Source organism: Penaeus monodon, chromosome 9 (genome assembly GCF_015228065.2).
Source record: "Penaeus monodon isolate SGIC_2016 chromosome 9, NSTDA_Pmon_1, whole genome shotgun sequence".
Taxonomy (NCBI): Eukaryota; Metazoa; Arthropoda; class Malacostraca; order Decapoda; family Penaeidae; genus Penaeus; species Penaeus monodon.
In genome coordinates, this window is record NC_051394.1 from 886,198 (window position 1) to 911,197 (window position 25,000).

The window sequence follows — 25,000 nt, forward strand, 5'->3', positions numbered from 1 at the left end:
CTAATTTAATAGATTGATATAGGGAATGTGAGTGAGTTCCTGAGAGCATGCTTGGAATTCGCGGAGTTTAATCTGAAATTCGTAAAGCACCATTTCGTTGACGTCTTTCGCTTCTGTCTTAGAATTGGCTTCCTAGCTGAAGCTGATCAAATTGGATTTCGTTTATACATTTAAAGTGCCACGTTTTCTCGAATGTTCTTCTGAGCTTTTGCGATTAGATTTGTCAAATATTTATTAATGTTATTAGTATTATTTTTGTATTACAGCCGTTAATGTCTATGGTATAGTTTAGTAATCTATCATTACCTCATTATTGTCAAAAGGAGAACTCAGTCTTACTCGAAACGTGGTTGGTTGACAATATGAATATTGTTATGCTTCTTCTTCTTTTAACGGTAGGTTCATGTCTGAGCCGCCGTGGTCACAGCATGATACTTAATTGTAGTTTTCATGTTGTGATGCTCTTGGAGTGAGTACGTGGTAGGGTCCCCAGTTCCTTTCCACGGAGAGTGCCGTGTTACCTTTTTAGGTAATCATTCTATCTATTTTATCCGGGCTTGGGACCAGCACTGACTTGGGCTGGCTTTGGCCACCCAGTGGCTAGATAGGCAATCGAGGTGAAGTTCCTTGCCCAAGGGAACAACGCGTTGGCCGGTGACTCGAACCCTCGAACTCAGATTGCCGTCGTGACAGTCTTGAGTCCGATGCTCTAACCATTCGGCCACGGCGGCCTTGGCGATCATGGGCTTGTTATGCTTACTGTTATGAATATGTTACATTTATCGACAGCTTTAGATTTTAGTGATAATGGTCAGCTCTTGTCTCTTGTGGCTTGTAGTTAACTTTTTTTTTGGTCTTCACTGTTTTTAGTGTAGGTGTCTCATGGCATCGTGGAAACCACCGATTCTACAAGCGTCTGCCACCTGTTGAAATCTAATATTACCCGACTGTTCATTCAACTTTTGTCCACATATTCACCACCCTTGGCTACCGTGTAGAGACACTGCGGTATTTATAGTCAGCCCAAAACATGCACCAGTATTGGAGTCAGCACCACAGTCGCTCTCCGAAGTTTTGGCATTTGATACTCTTTTGACACGTCACTTCTATCGCAAACACTGACTCGCTCTTTCCTTTTCTTTATTTATAGACTTGTTTGTGTCATTTTTGAGTGTGGTGATTTACATTGCCGCGAGGTAGAATGACAATAGTTTAGTGAACCTGTTAATTTTTGCACACTGAATTATCTGCCAACTGTTATTCTGATAAATTGACCTTGTTCTTTTCGTATTTTCTTTATATAAAAAAAAAAAAAAAAAAAAAAAATCGGCCTCAAATTATTATTCTATGTTTCAGGGTGGCAACATCGAGAAATGTTCCCAGTGTACCCGTACTGTGTACGCCATGGAAAAATTAGAAGTGGCTGGGCGAGTGATGCATAAGACGTGCTTCCGGTGCTGCAAATGTAACTCGCAACTAAGGTGAGTTACGTAATACGATTTTTCTTTGAGGTACTTACACTGCAGTTGCGAAGGAAAATCTAATATACTTTCCTGATGTTTACATTTACAGTACGAACTAGTATCCCTAATATCTCTTTGGCTATTTTCTGATTAGAGAACTTAGCTACTGAGAAAGACGTAATTTTTAATACTTTTTCTTTTTTTCAAGTGTTGGCAGATTCTCCATCGGCGGCGACGATCTGTATTGCATGACCCACTACAAGCAGGCCTTCAGGGAGAAGGGGACCTACGATGTGTTCACTCCCAACAATCCTTGTAAAGGCAAATGGGAGGCAAAAGCCCAGCAATGATGTGGAAGTGTTAATGTATAGTTGGGGACCACATTCACAGCATCCATAGGTTGAGCAATGTTTATGACGACTAAAAACATCAAATGGTGCAAGTTATCCAACAAGTCTGAAGGCAGTATTTTAGAGAAAATGAGAGCAGAAATCGGAATGACTTTTAATTTATTTTTGTAACTGATAATGTAATATAGAAATATCTGCATCTGTAATTTCCTGAAACACAATAATCCTGTGAAAGCCTCCATTTCTGTGCCTTAGCACTTCACATGCTCCATTTTTTGTATATTTTTCTGAAAATAATTTTTAAAATGATCTGGAAAATAAATGTTTAGATCTTTGCATGACTGACATGCAAAAGTTTGACCACTTCTACTATATGATTATGCCCTAAATCTGATGTAATTAATTTTATGCTATTATAATGACATGCAGGAAATATGATTCTTGAATTTGTACAATATATTATCTTTATGTTGAACATCGCTTAAAAATATATGATTAGGACAATGACAATGATGCTAAAATTGTCAGTTTTATGTTATGCTATGGATATCCTTTAAACTATACAATTAGACATAGTCATATTTATTTGCTTCTATTTTAATTTTATCTTATTTGTAATATTTTTTTTGTCTTGTCAAAATACAATTTCTCATAAGAGGAAAGGTATATGCAGTGTCTTTTTATGTCAAGAACATTTTCATTTCAACGTCGTTAATAGAAAGAATTGTCTCTCTTTGAAAAGACTGATTTTAATTTTTACCTATTGATAATATGTGGTCAGTTTGGTATTCACATTCATTGATTAACCTGGCTCAAAACGTAACTTAGCCCAACAGTGCATGTTTTGGACATGATCTCCATTTTCAAGATATGTGTATAAAATATGCTATGTACACATTACAATATTTTGTCCAAAGATAGATTATGGAGCATCTCAGACCTTTAATATGGCCTTGGAATATGTTTGCTTCTCTGAGGAAAAGAGTGCGTTGTTTTCTGTGTGATAATAAGCTTTTTGTGATAACCAAGATTTAATACCAATTTTGAATTCTTAACCCCCATTTTGGTTTTCAAAATATTTAGTCTACTTCAAGGGAATGAGTCAACAATATAAGCCATATTGTTTTGTAATCAGCTTTAAGAGTGTTCATGTAATTCTAACCTCCAACTTACCTACTAAGTAAAACTTTTTGATGTTTTTTGAAAGTAAGAAAACTACTTGATATATACACACTGAATGGCCTTTTTAGGTTTCATGTATTTATAAAACTTGAATTGTAGTACATATGTATATATTTTTTCATCAAAATTAAATGTACTTGTTCCTGACACTTTCATATCACAGTACTTATTATAAGTACATGTACGTGCTTCTTACTGTATAAAGAACAGGTATAGACTTTCAGGATCAAAGAATATCCAGTAATTTGGATATCAATTTTATAATTATATTTAAGATACAATTACATTAAAGGTATCCAAATATATATTCGTAAACCAAAGAGAGGATAATGAAAATGTTGGTATTATTGTAGATCTTTTTACTTGTAGATAAAGGTGAGCCACAACTACATTTAGCCACAATTATTTATGATTATATGTATGAAAGCTATAAAATAAATACAAAAAATTATTGCATTATCTTTATTATGTATGATTTCAGATTTTTGAGATGTTCATGTGTAGCTACAGTTGAAAATAATAATGAGGCAGATAATCTGCAATGAGAGGATAGAAGTGAATGGAAACAGATTCAGAATCATTACTACAGCAAAATCAGACGGTGTACCACAAGGCAATACTTTGCACCTTCTTTTTTGCCCTGATGGTGATATAAGTACATGAAAATGAGAATATCAGCTTTCCTGATAAGGGACATAAGGCTTAGGTCTAACTTTACCAGGAGCAAGTGAAGTAAAGAAAAAAAGAAAAAGAAAAAAAAAAAAGAAAAAAAAAAAAAAAAAAAAAAACTAAAGTGCATTTACTACAAGGCTCACACTTCTATTTCAACCACTCAGCAGTGAACAAGATGCAAAGCACTAAAGTTACTACTTCCCCAGTTACATGTCTTGTGCATTAAAATGGTATTCTGGCTTTGATAAAATATTGACTGTTTAATATACAGAACAGTAAAGAACAAGAAAGTAAGAGTTCCAATACCTTCCATAACAAACTACTTACTGGTATAGTTTAGCCTAAATACCTTGTGAGCCTTTGCATACATCAAATATTAAATTGTAACTGGGGCTGCAGAGAGAAAAATCCATATTTAATAATTTACTGACTTCTGTTATAGCTATGTGATGGTTCATAGTTTACCAGTCCTTAAACACTCCACTTCATGGGGAAAGAGAGAGAGAAAAAAAGCAATAAAGATATGAGGTGGATATTAACAAATACATATATAACATAACACATTATACCTATGTGTGTCAGCACAGTCATCTATGGCATCATATGCATGTAATCAATGATATGGCAGCTTCCCCAAAGGAACTTTGAAAACAGGAATGAATACTATGCAAATTTAATTTCAGGATAAGGCAAGTGTAACAGGTACATCATTTTTATACATACTTTTTAAACATCTTTTTTTGTTGAGGGTCTTAATTTTTTGTTTATCACAGCCATGTGTATATTAGCTTTTATTATTATTATCATCATTATTATGAATTTATTATTTCTTACTTTACATTATGTAAATAAAATAATAATAATAATAATAATGTGTGCTTGTGTGTTTAATATTTTAAATACTATAAATGAAATATGTATAAACTAGCATTATACACTACACTGATACACAAGAAAGGCTGGCAGGATTCATAGTTTAGTAAACTGACACCAAACTCAATTTTCTTTTTCTTACTCTTAGTTCTTCCACACAGGGTACATTCCTAAATTTCATTTATGTCTTAATTAAGATAAAATGCCACACTGGTAATCAATGTACATGCAAAACATGAGTACTACATTTTTGTTAATTGCATGAACTTGCAGCACACTCAAAACTAATGGGTGTTACAGTACTGGCTGGCTTTCCCTTCTGTTACCTATGTGCATCTTCATAGTGACCACCAATGCATTGTGGAGCACATAAAGCAGGTAAAATGAATTGGTTGCCTAAAACATATCTCTCACTTTCCTCTGAATGTTTTCATTAAAACACTTCACATGTCTTTCCCAATCCAGCTATGAAAAAATCCAACTAAACAAAGTTATTCAAATGCTGAAGCTGGCACTTCATCAGTCTTTCATTGATGAGGACTAAGCTATAATCAAGGCTTGAGAGCAAATGTCCAGCCTATAGTAATATCAAACTTCAAAAGATGTATGTAGTTCTATAAAATTAAAGTTGTCAAATCTCTATTACTTTCAAACCACTTAATACCTTTTCCTATGGCACATAAAAAATAAACTGCTGGAGTTCTGAAGAAGTTTTTCACTAACTTAAAGGTCAGTAATACAAAAAGTATTTTATGGGAAACATTAACAAAGTCCATTCTGACTACTGCAAAATATCAAGAATATGTTTTACAGTTTATAATATTTCTGGCTTTCATTCCAGGGAAGTGACAAATGAATACATGGAATGAAGTTTCTACATCTTAAAATGAAAATGTACTGATAAAGATATGTACCATCAATCTGGCACTTCCTTTTGCAACTAATATACTGTAACACAGGCTATTTTAAACTTCTGTTATTTGTGTTTCTGGTATATCAGTGTTTCATTCCATTACTGCTTACTTCTCTGCACATAAAGTAATTTACTATAATTTCTATTGTTATTCAACTATGAAATTTCATTTGTCAGACTTACTAAAACAAAAGCTGTATGTGGTAATCAGAAACAAGGAACAAAAAGTATCGTCACAGTTTTGGACTGAATAGCATTTTATTTTATCATATTCTAAATGCTATTCGAAAAAAAAGAGAAAAAAGAAGAGAGAAAAAAACTGCACTGGCTTGAACTGTATCATGAAGTGAAGAGGAGTCATGGTTATCACTCCTTAATCTTTTGAAGTTTTTCCCTTTCACTAGAATTAGGACTACATCACATGAGAAATGGTGCAGCTATATGCACTAAGCCTAAGATTTTTACTCTTATCTACATATCTACAATCTACACTAAATTTGATATAAATTATGAATAATTATTTTCAAACAATCATTTATCTATAGAGAAATGTTAAACAGTAACATGTAAATGCTTTCTTACAGTAAAATTCAATTATTGAACTTCTATAACTAAAACAGATATGGTTTCTGCGACCTCAAGTAACTGTCACTGCATGAAAAGAGACAAAAAATGGTAACACAAAATTTGTATGACTTTTACAGTAATACATGGGCAACTTCAATAGATGATACAAATGAGATGAAAGCTTGTGCAAACCCCAACTATGAAGAACATTATGTCTTATAACTTGAAGACCTCAATTTATTATTATAAATAAGAAACCTATTTTGGGGGCCACCATGGTGCAGTGGTAGTCTTCACTGCTGGGGTCCAAGAGGGTGCTGCCCATGGTCTAAGGTACGAAGGGGTATCTACTGTCTCTCACTGCCTAAACCAAGTCCTTCAAAAGAAGACCCATACTAGCCTTTACCAAAAAAGGTGTTAGTAATACACAGCCAAAACCAAATAAATTTAGAAACCTACTCTAGTTCATTTCCTATGGGCATGTTTAAGTATAATGCCTGTTACTCAACTAGAAAATGTTTGTATATTTAAAATCATAAACATGAGGAAGCTTTACAAAACAAAAATACAGTGAAGTTTGATTTCTTTACTAAAAACAATTGATGAGGTCACAGAGCCCACTTGTAATACAAATAAATACCTTCAGTTTGGTTTTTGGTTTGAATAAGTAGACAGTCAAAAATCCCTCATTAAAACAAAAACACTAAACCAAATTCAATGGTCCTTAATATTTGAATCACAAGGTAAAAAAAAAAAAAAAAAAAATCTGCAGTAATGAAAATATTGACAAATCAAGCATTCATAAAATCACAGAAATAAGAATAATTTGTGCCATCTGAGAGGAACCAAGTGCCACTGAAACTATTATTGGTAGGTCTCAGTTGGCAGACAAGCTTACAACATTCACTGTGCTAAACCAGGGAGTCCCAAAAATTAGAAGGCTATAAAAAAGAAGTAAAACTCCCATGAGCCAGTTGAGACACAATTCTTTGGGTCTTATAACTCTCATAAAGTGTTTTGTTGAATTTACACTATAACCTATATTTTACTGTGATAAAGTGCTATGACTAGTCTAATTCTTATGTGGCATCGTACCATGAAGTGACCATAATGAATATAATACTTTATTGGATATGATATGGCTACACACAAAGTGCTGAATAATCAATATTTTTACAGAAAATATTGGTCAGGCTTCCTTGTTGCTGAGTGAAGGCTTTCTCCGGAAAACTTGCTGAACAAGTGCCGAGACACAACTTCAACTCAGCCCTGACCCCCACAATGGTCATCGCCAGATCTACTGGTGGCACAATAGGGGAGAATGTACTTCGCAGAGTACCTTGGGACTTGTGGTATGAGATTTGTTTATGGCATGCTGTTAGCTGTACCAAAATATATTTGTTTGAATCCTCTCAATCAGTGAATGGATGACAAAAACTGGATCTGAGATGTGGTTATGAAGAACAATATATATTTCTTAAACCGAACCAAACAGAAATTTCACAGTTCAAGTCAGGTATATAAAATGACTATCATTTAAGATCTCGGTCATTCACCAATGATAAGAACTCAAGTTATTAATGATCTTAGTCTGCCATCTTTTCACTGATAAGGTGTGAAGTCATATGGCACTTTGCCATTTATTGATTTTTACAGAATATTGTATCTACAATAGTCTAAAAACAGTTTTTTCTATTCTTGACTCTTTGCCAATTCTGAACTTGTTGCTTCAATTTTTCTTGTCCACTTCCCTTTGTTAGGTGTAAATACATCATATGTTCCTTTTTCTGTGAAAGCCTGTTTGTAGTGTGTCATGCAGTATATGTCCTCACCGCCTATGGAGAATGAATTCATGCTGGAAGAAACAAAAATACATAAGGTAAAATATTGGGACTGATACACAGGTTTAAAACACATAAAACAATTCTTCATACAAATCTCATTTCGGGAATGAAAGAAATTTACTTCTGCAGTATAGGCAAATGTGGTAAATGCTTCACTGTCTCAAGAAAATTGATATTACCTGAGTTTTGTACTACATTTGCAGCATTTGAAGCAATTCTTGTGTAGTACACGACCAGCAACTTCCAGTCTCTCCATTGCGTACACAGTGCGGTCACATGACAGACACTTGTCTCCCCCACCACCCTGAAAATAATGATTAATTTGAAGAACCTATTATAAGTTTAGTAATTTACTTTCTTTACTTCTCAGTATGTGTCATCTCTAAATGATGAAATTAAGAGAATGCACAATTCAGTACAAAATCTTTAAAATGTATATCACAGCTTAAAGTCAAGTGTTTTCAGTCAGGATATACCTTCACACAAAATCCATGTCAGACTAAAGCATGCACTAATTCCATTTGTTTTACTAATGATGTGATTAGTGACTCAACTGTCCCTAACATTACATATTAGGCAAGTAAATCTATATAGAGGTCAATCATGAATTTCAGTTGGTTGAAAATATTGTCTATAAATACCTAGTGTCTGTTTTCTATCCCTTGTAACACACCAAATCAATCAATCAATCAATAAAAAAGAAAGAAAGAATAAAATAATATATAAACAAATAAAATAAATAAAAATAAAGTTGGTTAGTTTCAACAGTACATTTAAAAAGCTATATTAAAGTAATCATACAAAATGAACATTTCCATTAGCTCACAAACAAATATCACATTAAATATAGGCATCAAACAATGAGTAAATGACTGTACACTATATTAGTATAAATATAAATGCATTACATCACTGAAACACTTAAACATTTGCACTTTATGACTTACCTATCAATATAATTGCTTGGAAATATGTTGATTCATAATCACAAGTAGGTACATACAGATTCATTTAATATATCAATTTATTAATCAATTTTGATACAAAGTTAAAAACTACATAAAATAATAATAATAACATAAAGTACCTCAATTGTGTGCTGTGTTTCAAATGACACAATTCTTTTTACAATTGTGAGTTCTGACAGCATTATCATTTTTAGTTTACAGTGTTGAAACTGCTAGTCTTACAAAAAAAGAGAGAGAGAAAAAAAAATCTATCTGTGAAATCTAAAAAATATGATACAAATCATCTAAATATTATATTCCAAAAAGCTTCAAGCATTCTGAGGACATGTAGAGTGAGTGAAGATGCCATACATAAGGAGGGTAAAACTTCATATATAGCAATTTTGAGTCACTCGCATCACTTGTGTGCGAGTGATTACTATTTTTGGGAATACATGGGCATGGCTAATTATATCTATAGGCAGCAGATTTATATATGCATGTGGATTGGTTACTTGCTGCATTACCTATACAGAAAAGGAGGGAATTACTTATATACTGTATACCAGAAAAAAACACTTTCTGTACAAGCTGTAGTCCACACACAATAGTAAAAAAATTTTCCTGGTAACATTCATTGCATAAAAAGATGCTGAGAACTAAAAAATATATCAACTGCATATACTATTCAGGCTGCACTTATTTCATCAACCTCAAGTAAAACAGGAAGCATTATCTATTTACCATGTTTTTAGCATCTTGAATTTTTGGGGCGATTCAACACATATGCACTTAAGCACCAAATTAGAAAAAATGCTTATGCAATCCATTTTACTCCAAGAATAAGGATTACTCTGCTCTTTATCTTTGATTCTCTTGGAGTATGAGTGTACAATGTCATAATCCTAAAATTTGCATGCTGTGGTTGAATAAAGAAAGCTCACACTTCTGATATATATCTTCTGGAAACAAGCATCTACAAGGTAATACCAAACATCTTTCATGACAAATGAAGGTAAAGGAAATAACTGATGTTATTTTCATAATAAGCAGTAAGATAAGATTTACTGACTTAGAAGAAAAACCATCTTCCACGGAAATATAATACATAATAAAACATTTAAATACAACACAAGAAAGACATACTGTATTTGGAAAAAAATTTCATATAAAAGGCAACCACTCTATCCCCAGTCATTTATGAAACATTCTTGGTGTCCTGATTTCAAACATGTTAACTTGACAGGCCACATGATTAACAATGAGAGACAACAGAGATATCTGCTGTTTTTATGGAGTTACTAATGAGGTGTAAATCTTGCATATTGGAATCAAGCCGGAGCAGAGTTTCTGAACGTGGCAGTCCATGTGATTTGAAGAAAGGAACAGATGTGCACAACTGCTGAATGAACGATGACGGGTGACTGGGGTTGCAGGCGTCGTGGCAAGTCTCACTGGTGGAGGGAAGTGGACAGTCAGCCACAATGCCATAACTCATGTCTGTGGTTAGTTGTGTCCATCCATAAGCTGTTCAGTTATCATTTTTCCTGTTGCAGGGTGAACATTGCCACAAAAGGGAAAAAACAAAAAAAATGATGTAGTGCACACTTTAATTCAAATTAATGTAGGAGTTAGTCCATACTGATATGAAATGATGCTACAGGCATGCACCATTCAAAACACTGCTGCTACATCAAGTCAGTCAATTGATGCTGTTAATCCATTTCAAATGTCTGTTGTGTGGTGAAGTTTTAGTTATGTTCCTCCTCTTGACTTCTTGAAGAAGACTGTAGTTTATCTGAGTACAAAGCCAAGTCATGAAGCTCCTCTCTTTCTCCCTTATTTCATAAGAGAGCTTTAGCAGCCACATGCACTATTGTTAGAGATGCTGTCAAGGAAATGCAATTGATTCCACAGTCTGCAAAGCTCGCATTATGTTGATGAGATATTCATCCTTACATCTGGCTATCATCACCATGTCATTCTTGGGTGTAGCCTTTATGTCTTCTGAAGGTTTACAGACACTGTTAATGATTACTGCCATTTAGTAGTCCTCCTGAGGTCCTTATGTGATACAAATATGTCCTGGATTTTGGTATCTACAAATATGACTGATTCTTAAATATCATCTTATATGAACACATTTTTTTCTTCAACCGTACTGTATAAATTATCTATAATTTGGGAAGTTACCAATCACTTGTGTATTTTTATGCAGATTATGTTTCTGTAGTGTCATGCTCTTTTTCATTTTCATGCTGAGTGCAATCCAATAATTCTCTTTAAGGAAGAGAAAGTCCAGATCTCAATGCGATTTCCAGATGTACAGGTAAAATTTTCCCTACTTATATTTCAAAAGTTTCCTTGTATGCTTTTGCAAGGGGAGAACTCCTGGGCATTGTCCTTGTTAATATCCAAAGGGTATGGGATGGTACACAAAACATGCAATGATACTGCTTTAAGGTTACACTAATCAATACAAATGTATAATGAATACTACAATACTACCTTCACCTGGTCTATATGATTCTACTATTTTTTAATATTTGATACTAGTTATCATGTTAAACTTAAAAGTACTTTTCTTTATCAACATTTTGCCTTTTTTACAGATGATATGCTATATTACACAATTTCCTAATATACAATCAATCTATCCTACTGAGAAGGCATAAAAAACTATATATCAAAAGAAATACACAGAAATTTGTCATTCAGAGTAGACTAATACCAATAAAGAAGTTTGTTTTAATTACTAGATATTGTGTTCCAACATTGTGACACCAGTGCAACATATGCACTTACAAGGTATGTTCATAGAAAGATACATCACCAGTATGATAACTTCAGTAATAGAAGCTAATTGGCATTTCTTTCCTGGAGTCCTTAAAAAACTAACATGAGAGAAAATCAGGTAATTGTACTCACCACAAATCTGTTGACCTTCAACTTGGGTTGACTGCTTACGACCGGCCGGCTTGCCTCCTGGGCCTTGTTCTCAAACATGGCACGGAGGTTGCGGGCGGTGTCAATGGACGGCATACACTCTTCGTCATCTTCGTTCCTTTCATTGCGGTTGTACTCGTTGTTGTGTTCAACCTCCGACTCCCACCGCTCAAATTTGGCTCGCAGCGAAGCTGCTTTTCTGGCACTCTGTGAGGATTTAGCCTGTATAGCAGCAAAGAAGCAGCAGCAGCAGCCACCACGTGGGCATGCACACATATATGCGTGAAGCAGCAAGTGCATTACCAAAGATATTAAGGGATTTTTAACCAGATTTAATAAACCAGTTTACCCAGTGACAATATTGAAGCAACAAAATGTAATGTTTGTGGAAAGTGGAAGTGGTTAGTGGAGGAAAATACCATGTGTATAAAAAAGGTTAAAGTATTTTACATTAGAAAAATAGAAAAAGTTAATAAAAGTGTCATGCATGACATGAACACAAATTTTTCAGAAAAATGATACAGAAAAAATGATACAGAAAAAATAGACAATCATCAGAAGAAAAACAAATAGTAAGTAAGCAATGATTCATTGTAAAATTTACAACAAATTTAGCAGCAACATATTGATATTCAGATTGGCATCAGTGCAGGACAAGGCCACAGAACACAACGCAAGTGAAGACATTCACGGTAGACAACATGCAGGCAGGTAGGTAAGATTAGATGTTGCAGCAGATCAGCAAATAAGCAAGTGGTACGGAGGGAGACCAGGAAAGGTGAGATTGAAAGGGGGGATGGGGGAGGGAGGAGGAGGAGGAGGGAGGAAGGATGGAATTATTAGTAGTTTCTTAAAATAAAGATATAAACAATTCAACTTAAAATTAAAATGAACTTTGGGAGATTCTTGAAGTATTTTGCAAGTTCCCTTATACTGACACCAACTACAATCATATAAGATCATATGCATGTATGTTTTCTTGCCTATAAAATGAGAAAGAAAAGATCTAACTAATGTAAAAGACAATCTCAACAAAAATTATCATTCCTATCCTCAGAACCATTTTAAGACTTTGATACTTCAAGATTTCCCAATAAATATAACAAAAAAAGAAAAGAAAACCGAGAGTACTATCTCTGCTCTTTTATAACTTGTAAATTAAATTTTTCTTATGCACAATAAAACCTCCTAAAATGAGATGTTTACTAATAATAAAATTAAAGAAGGCCAGTATACTCCAAGGTGAATACATCATACAATCATCAGCACTTACAAAGAAGTCTAGAAGACTATGTATGAGTGAATATACCTGAATAGACATAAAACTTAACAGCACTGGTGTAAATCGTCTGTGTATCATCTAACCTTTCTCATCAAACTTGTATATGATTATGAGATAGAAAACCTAAGCATAATCCTATAAATTATTATGAAAGTATAATCAGTATCCTGCTTTAATTTCAAAAGCAAGTTGAACATTAAAAAAATGTGAAACGTTTTTTAGGAGGTTTCACTGTGTGGTTTAGCAGAAAAATAATAATCAACTGGGAAGTAAAGCATAATTATTATATTCAAAATAAAACATCAAAATAAATGCAGTATGAGATCAATTTTCTTGTAAATTTGGATAATTTTGGTATGGTGTGTACATGCTTCAAGGTAAAGGCTATGACAGCCTTAGGGTAAAAAAAATGTTTATGGTTTATGGATATATTGGCAGGGAGCATTTTGTGGAAATCTCACAAACTCTTACATCACCCAATATTCTGAAGGCCAGCTCTAATTCAACTACTTCTTATGCCAACTAGAAGCAAGTTGTTGACAATATGAACTGAATATCCATTTATAAACATTAATATAAAAAGGTAATACAAAGTTAATATCAAAACAGGGGAACATCAGTGCGTCACTGCCATCTACACTGTTACCAGAGAGCAAACAACAGAGAGGCCTTTTTTATGATATTGAATACATCCACATTACTATAAAAGGGTGAGTCAAGTAATGATAGCCTAGCAGAAGCATTGAGAATTGGGTCACCACACTAGCAGTACCACACCTACCCCTCACTGGACCACCTACCAGCTGTACCGGCGACAGAAAAATCACATCAGTACTTTTTATCAGTATCAGGTCCTGTTGTTTTATATATCTGAACTAATGGTGTGTCCTACATGGCATCATCAGAATCAAACACCACAATACTATATATCTCTGTCAAGATAAGATATAAAACATTCAAGAAGCTGTATATAAAAAGGAAAGATGCTTGTAGGCCATTTTAGAAGGGTGACTGTCATCTTTTCCTCAGTGTGAGAATTCTTAGGTTTATTAGTGCTATTGGACATGAAAGAAGGTCTAGCCCTGAGTATCTCTAAACAAAACTTGGCAACCCATGTGAAAAGATCCAATTCTAGAAGATATTCTGGACAGCAGTAAAAGAAAAATCTACTTACATATAGGTTAGTAGCTTTATGTACTAAATGTGCAAAAGAAAATGGCAATGACCAATATTAAATATGAGCAATAAAATGAAATACTGTGTCCCAGTGTCTCATAGTTGGGCAGCACTATCATATAAAATTATTCATAATAAAGCAGATTTTGGTTCATAAAATAGTGACATAAAATAATTTGACAGTAACTCTTGGTGTATTTGTGTATGGGCCAAAGCAATAAAATAATGGACTGTGCTTCAGAGTTGAATACTGTAATGATATAAAACTATATAACATTAACAATAATCATTTATAAGTAAGCATTGCCGTATAATTTAAAGGAAATTTAACCCCTCACGGATGGATTGAAAGTAACCATTCAATAGTCGCAAATGAGCAAAAAATTTTTTTTTTTACGAATCTACATCAACTGAAGTCATGTTTGGCTTACAAAAATACTTGATAATGGTTAAGACACCATATGGGGTGGGATACATGTAGAAAAAATGGCAGCTAATTGGTGTGCACTTACGGGACCCATCCACAAGGGGTTCAACAAAAATTGAATCACCTTCCATTCATTTCCACAACAACCTGATCTTACTTACCTTCTTTTTCCTTGCTTTTCGCTAATAAAAACAAAAAATATGAAAATCTAATACGAAGAGAATAAACTGTTGTAGCATCAGTCATTTACACTTTCTTTGTCACCCTCCCATAGAAAGCAATGGATAAGAATTACATCTCACCATCTCTAAGATTTCATCCTTGTACTTTGGTTTCCTAGGTCTCTCATCCTCATCAGACTCCTCCTCCTCATCTTCATCGTCATCTTCTTCATCCTCTTCATCAGAGTACTCTTCATCAGAATACTCTTCTTCATCTGAATCATCATATTCACCCTCTGGTGGTGGCGTGAAGCGCTTCAGTGGTCGAGGGCCTGGTAATGAGGTTACCATCATTCGAGCTCAGTATTGCATTTAATCAGCAGTCATTGCACTATCATTTCATAACCATTATAACTTTTACTAATTTCAATGTGCCTGGTTTAATACATGCGGTTTTGAAATGTGTTGAATTACAATAAAATTTTCTAATAGCTATTAACATAAGCAATGACTTATTATCATGTGCTACATTACCTATAAACACCAAATGCTTCCTGATTTTACTTTAGACAAAATAAAAAGTACCTTTCTCATCTTCATCCTCTTGCATTTCCATTTTCCTGAACATGGCAAGCACACTTTTGGTTTTGCGACAATCTAATGGTTCCTCTAGGTTGTCAGTGTACTTGACAAGATTAGGATCACGTCCATAGAAGTCGGCCACTTCCTCATCGTCACAGCCCTGGGGAAATACATATGATGAGTTATCACATGTATGGACATTCTTTTATTTCCTAGTATGTAATGAAGGAGAGGAAAGGTACAGGCTAGGAAATGTGAACAGGAAAATAGGATATTATAAGAAAAAATGTTACTGTGGTTAACAGGTATCAACGTCAATGGGGTAATATTCTGGAATAAAAATAGTCTAAGTGGTAATTAGTAATAAATACTACTGGAAGGGAAGTCAGCTATTAATAGAAACTCAGGATGTGAGAATAAGGTTATGAATAAAGGCAAAGTCAGTCTGGCAAAAACACTTAATATACAGCAACCTGCCAGAACAGATGTATTTCTCATTCACTTTACTATGCAAGGCGAAATGTATTTCTTATGCTTCCTGACACTGCATTTCTCTAAGTGACTTGTCTCAGTATAGACACATTCTGATATAAGAGAAATGTGTGGCCCAGCAGTTTCTGAAAGTAAATAACTGCAAATTATGTTTTAGGTGTTACCTTCACGTGAATGTAAAAACAAAACCAAAAAAGTCATCACGTCTTCATGTCACTTAAGGCTACACGTTGTTAATCACACATAAGGCAAAAGTGGATAATATGCAAAAGGAAGAGGAAAAAGAGATCTAAAGTCTAACTCGCACAAGAACAAAAACACTTAGCAAGAATAAACAAAAGTAAGTAAGGGATATGAAGGATAAGTGGGAGGGAGAAGATTAGGAGGGGAAATAAATAATAATAATAAAAAAAATAAATAAATAAATAAAAATAAATAAAAAATAAATAAAAAAGAAAGAAAGAAAAAAACATAAGAATACTGTATAAAAAGAAAATAAATAAGTGATGCATACACATACAGATGATAGTAATAAAACAAGAAGGTATAGGAGAAAAAATGTGAGAACAAGTCCAAATCAGAATAAAATACCAGGCAACATCATGAATAACAGTAAAACAGTCACGTCACTATCAAGGAAATCTATGAAAACTATATTTACATGGTTAGATTTTCTAGGCACATCACCTGAAACATTGTCTGAGTTTCTGAGGGAACAAAAAATGCTCAGTTTCTAATGCCAATAACAACCCCAAACTGCCATGCATATCTATATCCATTATCTACACAATCTCTCCACAAAGAACAAACTTATTAATGCTCACAAATAAAGCTCTTAGTACTATTTCTGCTAGCATATGAAGCAGATAAAAACAACTATAACAGTAAGAACTGCAGTTTTTGTTACTCACTCTGTAAGACAGACTAAGAAAAAGGGGGTAATTTTAAGCATCTTATTTTATGAAGGAGTTTAGGCAATTCTGATTGGTTGTTCTAAGGACTAGCTGGTCCTGAATCCATCTTCTAAAAACGTTTCAGGTTTCAATAAAAGTCTTCAGACTGTTTCTTGGGTCTGCAAAATGATTTTACCTCTGGAGTGAGAAGAGAAAGGCAAGGTTTCCTGATAGTCCTGTGGTCATAAAAATGTCCAGTCGCCACCACTGCAATCAATATTTTCCCTGAATGGTAATATACAGTTATATTTTGAGAGTAAGACTACGCCTTAGGGAATATCTATATATTTTGGAATTGATATTTTTCCTGTAGTTTAAAAGGCAACGGTACTGTTGAAGAGTATACTTTTCTATGATTCCCATAACCTCAAAGGGAGTTGTGTAGAAAAGGTATAAAGGGAAATGAATAACTTTGCAACTTAAGATGTGCAATACCTTGCAATAAGAAGTTATTCACTATTTTTATATCTAGCACTTGTTTTGTACCGGCTATCGACACTGCAGAGACATACCCAAAAATCAGCATGCTAACCTGGCAGGTCACTGATTCAGGATACCAAAAGGATCTAATAACATATATGTTAGTGGAACAGTGTGGGCAGACAATTCATATTATTATTGATGAAAATGGTTCCAGTTAAAAACATGTTCACATTAATTACTTTACATATATGAAAATCTTTAGATGAAAAATATACACTAGAAAGCAAAATTCAATGATTTAAACTCTAAAAACTTGGAATTTAACACAAAAATATTAAACAGAGAGATAATTCTCCTCAAATTATGTGGTAGGCTGGCTGTGACACTTCTAAACACTTTAATATATCCAGGGTTACAGAAACAGGAAACATGTACCATTGATAGGTACTATCTTTCACAAACACAACACAAAACAAGACACTTCTACAAGCTACAATGGGCATGGGGAATCGGGAAATTCTGGGTTCGGAATATAAAAAAACTCGGTGACCACAGCAAATTACCCGAAGCCTGCACACCGGACAATTAATTGCCATGCAACGTTTAGGCATATGGGCCTTTAAGAGCTCTTCATCAACCTGGGCTCCTTCACGAGGTGGGGTGATGCGGAATACTTTTTTCTTCTTCCTCTCCTTTTCTTTGGCACGTTCCTCATAGGTTGCAAAGAATTTAAAGCGGTCCAAAATATTTGAACTTTCAATTCCCTCTTCTTCTCCATCGCCATTTGCTCCATCTCCGACCTGCGAAGTGAGATTTCGAATGCGCCTGCCCTGCAAAACACCAGCAACACTGTCCGGTCATATCTATCAAATGTTCTCACTTTTTCTTCCGGTTTGTGTGTGTGTGCTTTGCGGGGAGATTTTAAACAAAGTACTTCTATGCTACTGTATTAAGCTGCTACAAGATTGCCAGGCAAGACAAGTGTGTAGTTAGAGGTCTATTTAAGAAATAAAGAAGTAAGACAGAAAGCAACGGATCTAGAAAAACATCTTGAAGTGGTTGTTCCTTCTGCATCTTCTGAACTCACATCCCGGCTGTAGAATAACATTAGATTTAATTAATAGCTGATTCCAAAGAGACACATTCTGTACAAAAATATTTGCTACAAGGAAAGAAGAGTAAGTATATTAATCAGAAGAGTTTCTATAAGAATAGATTACACATTTATTCATGCATGTTAAATTGCATACACATAGAACATATACATACACACCAGTGTACATATACATATATATATGTATGCCTGCAAATAAATGGCTAAAGTCAGCTACACTATCATTATTTCCATTTAACTTCATTTAAACAAGCTCTCAACTTGGTACAAAAAGGAAAGCCTGTATCATTTTATAACTCTTCAAAAGTTGCTTTCAGCTTATACATTCCCAGAGACAAATAAAACTGAAGTCTTATTGTGATTCACAAAATAAATGTACTGCAATCCACAATTGTAGTTGGAAAACTGAAGATGATGGAAAATTCATACTACAAAGAGCAAAGAGAATCTGTATTCATCTAAATAGTGCACAAAATTTAGAATCAACTAATTCATGCTTGCAATATGGCTATCATAAGACACAATATAAATGGAAATCACACTTACCTCTTTTGATAACCTGTTTTCACGAGGCTTTGCGGTAGCTCGCTCTTCGTTCTCCTGGCCTTCTCCTGCTTCCATCTGCTTGAACAGGTTACGAGCCTTGCTGGCTGTCTCTGTTGATGGGGCAAAAGCGATATGTTACTCGATGACCAGTTGCAAAATATTAGAAGCATTTAAATGAATGCATAATATGGATGCACAATATGAGATGCATTGTGCATTTCATGTGGACTATGTACTGTTTAACAAGCTTTATCAAAGATGGTAAAGGCAAGTGCCAAATGAAGAATATTTAAAAAATCATTCATCTAAACATCTGTCACATGAAACATAAATCTCTTCATAAATAATAAGAAACAACAAGTCAAACTCTTACCACTGTTCCGGAATACTTCATCAACTTCTTTCTGATCATCGAGGCTACCACCAAGCTCTCCCTTCTCGAATCTTTCCCTCAGGTTCTTTGTGGCGGGACGGCCCTCAATGTTGATCTGTTCTGGTCGCTTGTTTTTGTCATTCTGGCCGTCCAGGCTTCCAGACTCAAACATTTCCCTTGTGGAAATATTTTTACCCTACAAAAGGCACAACAAATCAGTCACTCATTCTGATTTAGAATTTAGAAAAAGAAGAAGAAGAAAATAAATAAATTACTTGCACTAATTTAGATAATAAAAAATAAACACAGAAGAACTTGTGCTGACTTAGAAAATTACCACTGAATATCTTCTCTGATACATAAAAAAAAGTGCTCTCAGTGTCATATACATATTTGTTTTGAGTCATAATTCCATTATCCTGTCATCTTTTATTCTCCAGCAACTATGAAAATGCTTCTTACAGCACACAGCATCTGACGGAACTGCGACAATTCCTGATTGCGCCTTTTCCTCAGCTCGTCTCGGCGGTTTCTCTGTCTCTTGAGGTCTTCCATCCCGGCAAAGCTCACCTGTAGGCACACATGGAAAAACCTCCCATTGATAAGCAAATACCTACAAGAATTCTAGTTGAGCATTTGAAATTATTTCAAACTGATCAACTAGCTTATGACTTCAAATGTGTGTGTTTATTATGCATGTGTGAGTTATATGTGTGTGTAATTGTGTAAGTGTGCATGTATATATATATGTGTGTGTGTGTGTGTGTGTGTGTGTGTGTGTGTGTGTGTGTGTGTGTGTGTGTGTGTGTGTGTGTGTGTGTGTGTGTGGTGTGTGTGTGTGTGTGGTGTGTGTGTGTGTGTGGTGTGTGTGTGTGTGTGTGGTGTGTGTGTGTGTGTGTGTGTGTGTGTGTGTGTGTGTGTGCGTGTGTGTGGCTTGAGTGTGTGTGTGTGCTTGAGTGTGTGTGTGCTTGAGTGTGTGTGTGCTTGAGTGTGTGTGTTGCGTGTGTGTGTGTGTATGCGTGTGTGTGTGTGTTTGAGTGTGTGTGTGCTTGAGTGTGTGTGTGCTTGAGTGTGTGTGTGCTTGAGTGTGTGTGTATGCATGCGTGTGTGCGGCCAGAGATCCTCACGCACCGGGCGAGTGATCTTCTTCTTCTTCTTGGTCTTGACGGCATCTGGGTCTCCCTCCTCTCCTTCCTCTCCCTCTCCCGCCTCCTCCTCCTCCTCGTCCTCGTCCTCCTCGTCCTCCTCGTAGTCGCCGAGCTCTGAGTTCTCGATGCCATAGTCGTCGTCCTCGCCATACATAAATCTATCGGGACCAAAACAGCGATCAGAAAATAAGTACTTGTGTCTTTATTCCGATTACTCTTGCCACTGCTTGACCACAGGATTTCCACCCTTAACAATAACACAAAATAATACCAATGATAACGAAGGCACCAGCCATACCAGCTGTATAAAAAAAATCTGCTTCATACTTTTATCGAAAGTCAAAATAGCAATTATACTCAGGTCACTAGTAACTTCCCATCGCATTTTTACCAACTATTACAAAATAAAAATACTATAAGCCGAAGAAGAAGTGCCCGGGGGACTCGCCTGGCTGCCCTGTTGAGCAGGGAGTTGGACCTCCTGATCTGGGCGGGGTCGGCCTGCAGCTCCTCCTCCTGCGCCGCCTGCTCGAACATGGCGAACTTCTGCCGGACGTTCGCTGTGGACAACTCTTCGAGGCCATAGTCGGGCCTGTCGGTGGCTGCAGGGGGAGACGAAACGATTTTATTTTGCGAAAAGAAGGAAGAGAATAATAAGTGGCGGGAAAGGGGAATGGGAAAAGTGAAAATCTATTTATGTGCCTGACAAGGATGGGGAAAGCGTGCAGTCGGGGACATTGGTTATGCCTCATTGGCGGGGAAAGTCGGGGCGGCAATTAAACGCCAACCTAATTAATGAAATATTTTGGTTCCACATATAACCTCTTTGAAAGTTCGCTGTGTTCACTGGTGTGAGCGAGCGACAAACAGAAATCTACTCTCAAGTCAAAACAATACCATTCGTATTTTAGACTTGCACCTAAGGCGTAAACGCATTTATCTGGCAGGCAAGAGCAAAGGTGAAGGCTTTCACGTGTGAACGGGCGTGAAGGCATGGGCGAACGGGGCGACGTGACCAACAACTCACGTGGGTTGGCATGTGAGGGAGTCCACTTAAGACGACGAGGAGTAAAGCGGTGAAGAACATGGATGTACCACCAACGGGGCACACGTCGCCCCCTCGCCCGCTCCACGCCCGCGCGCCCAAACCCCAGCGAGGGCGTGGTGGGTGCGCCTGGATACCACACCACCACACTCACACCCGTACAGGGCGCTTTCCCCACTCCCGGAGGCTTCTTACACTGTGCTTGCGACGCCGGGCTCTCCTCCTGCAGCAGGTTCTTGGGGGACGGGGCACCTACGCTAGGACCATCGAGGGACGGGGCAGCGACCGGGGATGAAGTCTCGCGGCTCAGGGCATCTTGTAGGGAATCATCGGGGCATGCGGAGGCTGAGGACGCATCCTTCAGAAAGGTATTCTCAGGGCAAGGCTCTTCAGGGTGTGGGATTCTGGAACAAGAATCCTCGGGATTTTGGTTCGCTGAAAAACAACCCTTTTGGGAAGAATCCGCACAACAGGATTCCTCGAGATTAGCTTTTTCGCGAAATATATCGTTGGGGCGTGGGTCCTCCGGGAGAGAGCCCTCGGGACTTGTCTTACTGTTTCCTAAATCACTGGGCAATAAATTTTCGAAGCCTGGTTGACTGAGACTCGAATCGGTTTCGAGCTGACCAGAGGGAGGAACTATAGAGCTGTCCTCAGCACACAGACACTCGGGCGCATCGGTTGTTTCGGTGGCGTTGTCGTGGCACTCCTGTGAGGCAGCGGTGTCCACACGCTCACCTTGGCTGGTCGGTGAACTGCTGCCGGTTTGGTTTGCGCTGTGCGTTCCGGGGGCCTTTGTGTGGCGGCACTTGGTGGCCCTCAGCGACACGACGAGATAGCCGTCGTCACTCTCCTTCACCGTGTATTCGCACACCTCCGAGGCCTTCAGCTCAACCCGAACTCCCGAGCACGACCTTGATCTCCGAGGGGTCGACACTTCAGCAGGTTCGCAAATGGACACCTCTCTCACCTCTGAGGATTCTCTCCAGGAATCCTGTTCCTCCTCCTCCTTCTCTTCCTCTTCTTTCTCTGTCACCTCTTCCTCCTCTTTCTCTTTCATCTCCTCCTCCTGTTCCTCCTCCTCTTTCTCTTTCATCTCCTCCTCTCCCTCCTCCTGTCTCTCATTCGTTGGTTCTTTTTCCTTCCCGCCAGATGAGTCGGTCTCGGGCTCCTCATCAGGCAACTCAGGTCGAGACTCTTCTACTCTTATAAATATTTCGTCGTCGTCAGTGTTATTATTGTTATTGTTGTTCTTGTTTTGATCTGAGCGTCTCTTGCCGTCTGGGGAGTCGACACCTGCGGGCGGCGTGGCGAGTGACGTCACAATAAGAGCCGTGAGATAGAAGCACAACTGCAAGGCGGCCGCGAAGGCTGATACGACCCTCGTTGACATGGTGACCTTGTGTTTTTTTTCAGAACGGATGTGTCTCCCTGGTCTTTTTTCGCGTGTTTTTAATCCAACTGAACTTGGCTTTTTTATTTCTCGTGGTGCCTGCGAAAAGGTCTTGAGTGATGAGTCGTAATTCAGACAATAACTTCGAAAGGGTTTCTAATGTTTCCTGACTTTGATTTCACAATGGTCCTGGTTTTAGAAAAGCCTTATTTTCCTTAAGAGTCTCTTGTATCCACACGCTCACCGACTGCCTTCACTGATCGCTGCCCGACTTCCCCCACGCCCACCACCGCTCACGACAGAAGGTACCGACGAACTGACCTGCCCTTCGAACCACTTCACGCCCGGGTTCATAGAGAAGGAAGTCCCCGACTCAGGTCAAATCGTGTCGTCAGCCAAGCGTATGTAAACGACCCCGCCCATCACCTGGCTCGTGACGTCCGACAGCTGCCTCGCGGGCGCCGCCCACTCTGCCCCCAGAAGCCTCATTAATTACTCACGGATCGTGGGCTTTCATTGCCTCATCAACCTCACACTTCGGCGTTCCCAAGGGCCAGCCTCTGGGCGGCCTCCAGCTTTTATCACATAGGATTAAGCCTTCACTGACCATGGCATCCGTATGAAATTATCTACTAGGCTAATTTCGAGAATCAGTGGTGTTCTCTCATGAAAATCTGCTACATCGGGGAAACTTGTAATCAATGCGTTGTAATTACAGGTATCCAAAATTATCACTTACGGATGAATTTACACGCATATTGTTTGGACAAGGATTTCTCTGGAAAGTGACACTCATTTGGACGCGCAGTTTTGTTAATACGATACCGTCTATACAAAAATTATTCTGACAAATTCATTGCTCGAAACAGTTGCTCGAAAAATGAACAATGACATGGTACTGAGGTCAGCGACAAATCATTACGATAGATAGGGATCCGAATCCCCTTATCTGCTCGGTACATCTCCAACGGTCAGATTTCGGATGCACACGCGCACACACACACGCGCACGGACACATGCACGCACACACGCACGCACGCACGCACACACACACGCACGCAAGCACACGCGCATACATACACACATATATATGTATGAGAATGAATATCTTCACAGTACATGAGATGTATTTGGCCGGTTTCGCTTATATCTTCATCAGAAATACATGTATTTCTGACGAAGATATAATCGAAACATCTCTTGTATTGTGTTTTCTCATTCTTATTCATACTTTTTCTACAAGTCAACGTGAATTTTACACGCGCGCGCACACGAACACATACGCACGCACGCACGCGCGCACGCACTCACACACACACACACACACACACACACACACACACACACACACACACACACACACACACACACACACACACACACCAAGAGAAATCGAAACAAACACCCGCCCACGCACACGCCATAAAGTCATACATGCATAAGTGCATGCTAAAGCAAATAGGCGGGTCGAGAAAATTAACCGGAAATATAATTACCTGACCATACGCGTGCCTCCCCCTCCCTCCCCCCCTCCCCCTCCCCCTCACCTGGACATGCACCCTTTCCCGCCCATCCTCGCCACCGGGGCCGCCTCTTCCGACGCGCCCGGAAGCGGTTTCTCCCGCCTCGGGCCGCAGAAACAAGGCAGTGTGTATATGCCTATAAAAATGGATGTTCTCACACACACACACACGCACGCACCCGCGCGCGCGTACACACACACACATACATATATATATATACACACAAATGTATATACATATTTTTATATATATATATATATATATATATATATATTATATATATATATATATATATATATATATATACATATATACATATAATATTTATATATCTATTTATCTCTTCATTTATATATATGATTGTATTTAAATTTATATGAAGAATTTAATTGTTCTAAAGATTTCTTCATCGTCCTCTCAATTTAAAATCATCAAAAACAAACTCGGGGAGGCTTGTTTCACGATTACGGGTATGTTGTTCACGGCCAGTACCCCGCCCCACGTACCCCGGGCACGAACAAGCCGGGTACTAAACCTATTAATGGACGATTATCCCCCGTAATCCGGTGCCCCGAACTCCCGCCGTCGCAAGAGAAACAGTATAT

At 37.4% G+C, this 25,000-nt stretch overlaps 1 protein-coding gene across 1 annotated transcript in view; it reads right to left on the reverse strand.

The window, feature by feature from the left end:
* Positions 1-6,591: 6,591 nt before the first annotated feature.
* The window catches only part of LOC119577278, a 72,988-nt gene continuing 54,579 nt past the window's right edge, over positions 6,592-25,000 (reverse strand). Inside the window, exons 19-30 of the mRNA XM_037925023.1 lie at positions 20,883-21,036; positions 20,418-20,592; positions 19,749-19,856; positions 19,287-19,482; positions 18,914-19,023; positions 17,817-18,083; positions 15,389-15,545; positions 14,945-15,135; positions 13,840-13,842; positions 11,740-11,979; positions 8,044-8,168; positions 6,592-7,875 (exon numbers count right to left, since the gene is read on the reverse strand). Coding sequence (XP_037780951.1) covers positions 7,713-7,875; positions 8,044-8,168; positions 11,740-11,979; positions 13,840-13,842; positions 14,945-15,135; positions 15,389-15,545; positions 17,817-18,083; positions 18,914-19,023; positions 19,287-19,482; positions 19,749-19,856; positions 20,418-20,592; positions 20,883-21,036 — 1,889 coding nt within the window. The 3' untranslated portion in view covers positions 6,592-7,712. The remainder of the gene's footprint in view (positions 7,876-8,043; positions 8,169-11,739; positions 11,980-13,839; positions 13,843-14,944; positions 15,136-15,388; positions 15,546-17,816; positions 18,084-18,913; positions 19,024-19,286; positions 19,483-19,748; positions 19,857-20,417; positions 20,593-20,882; positions 21,037-25,000) is intronic.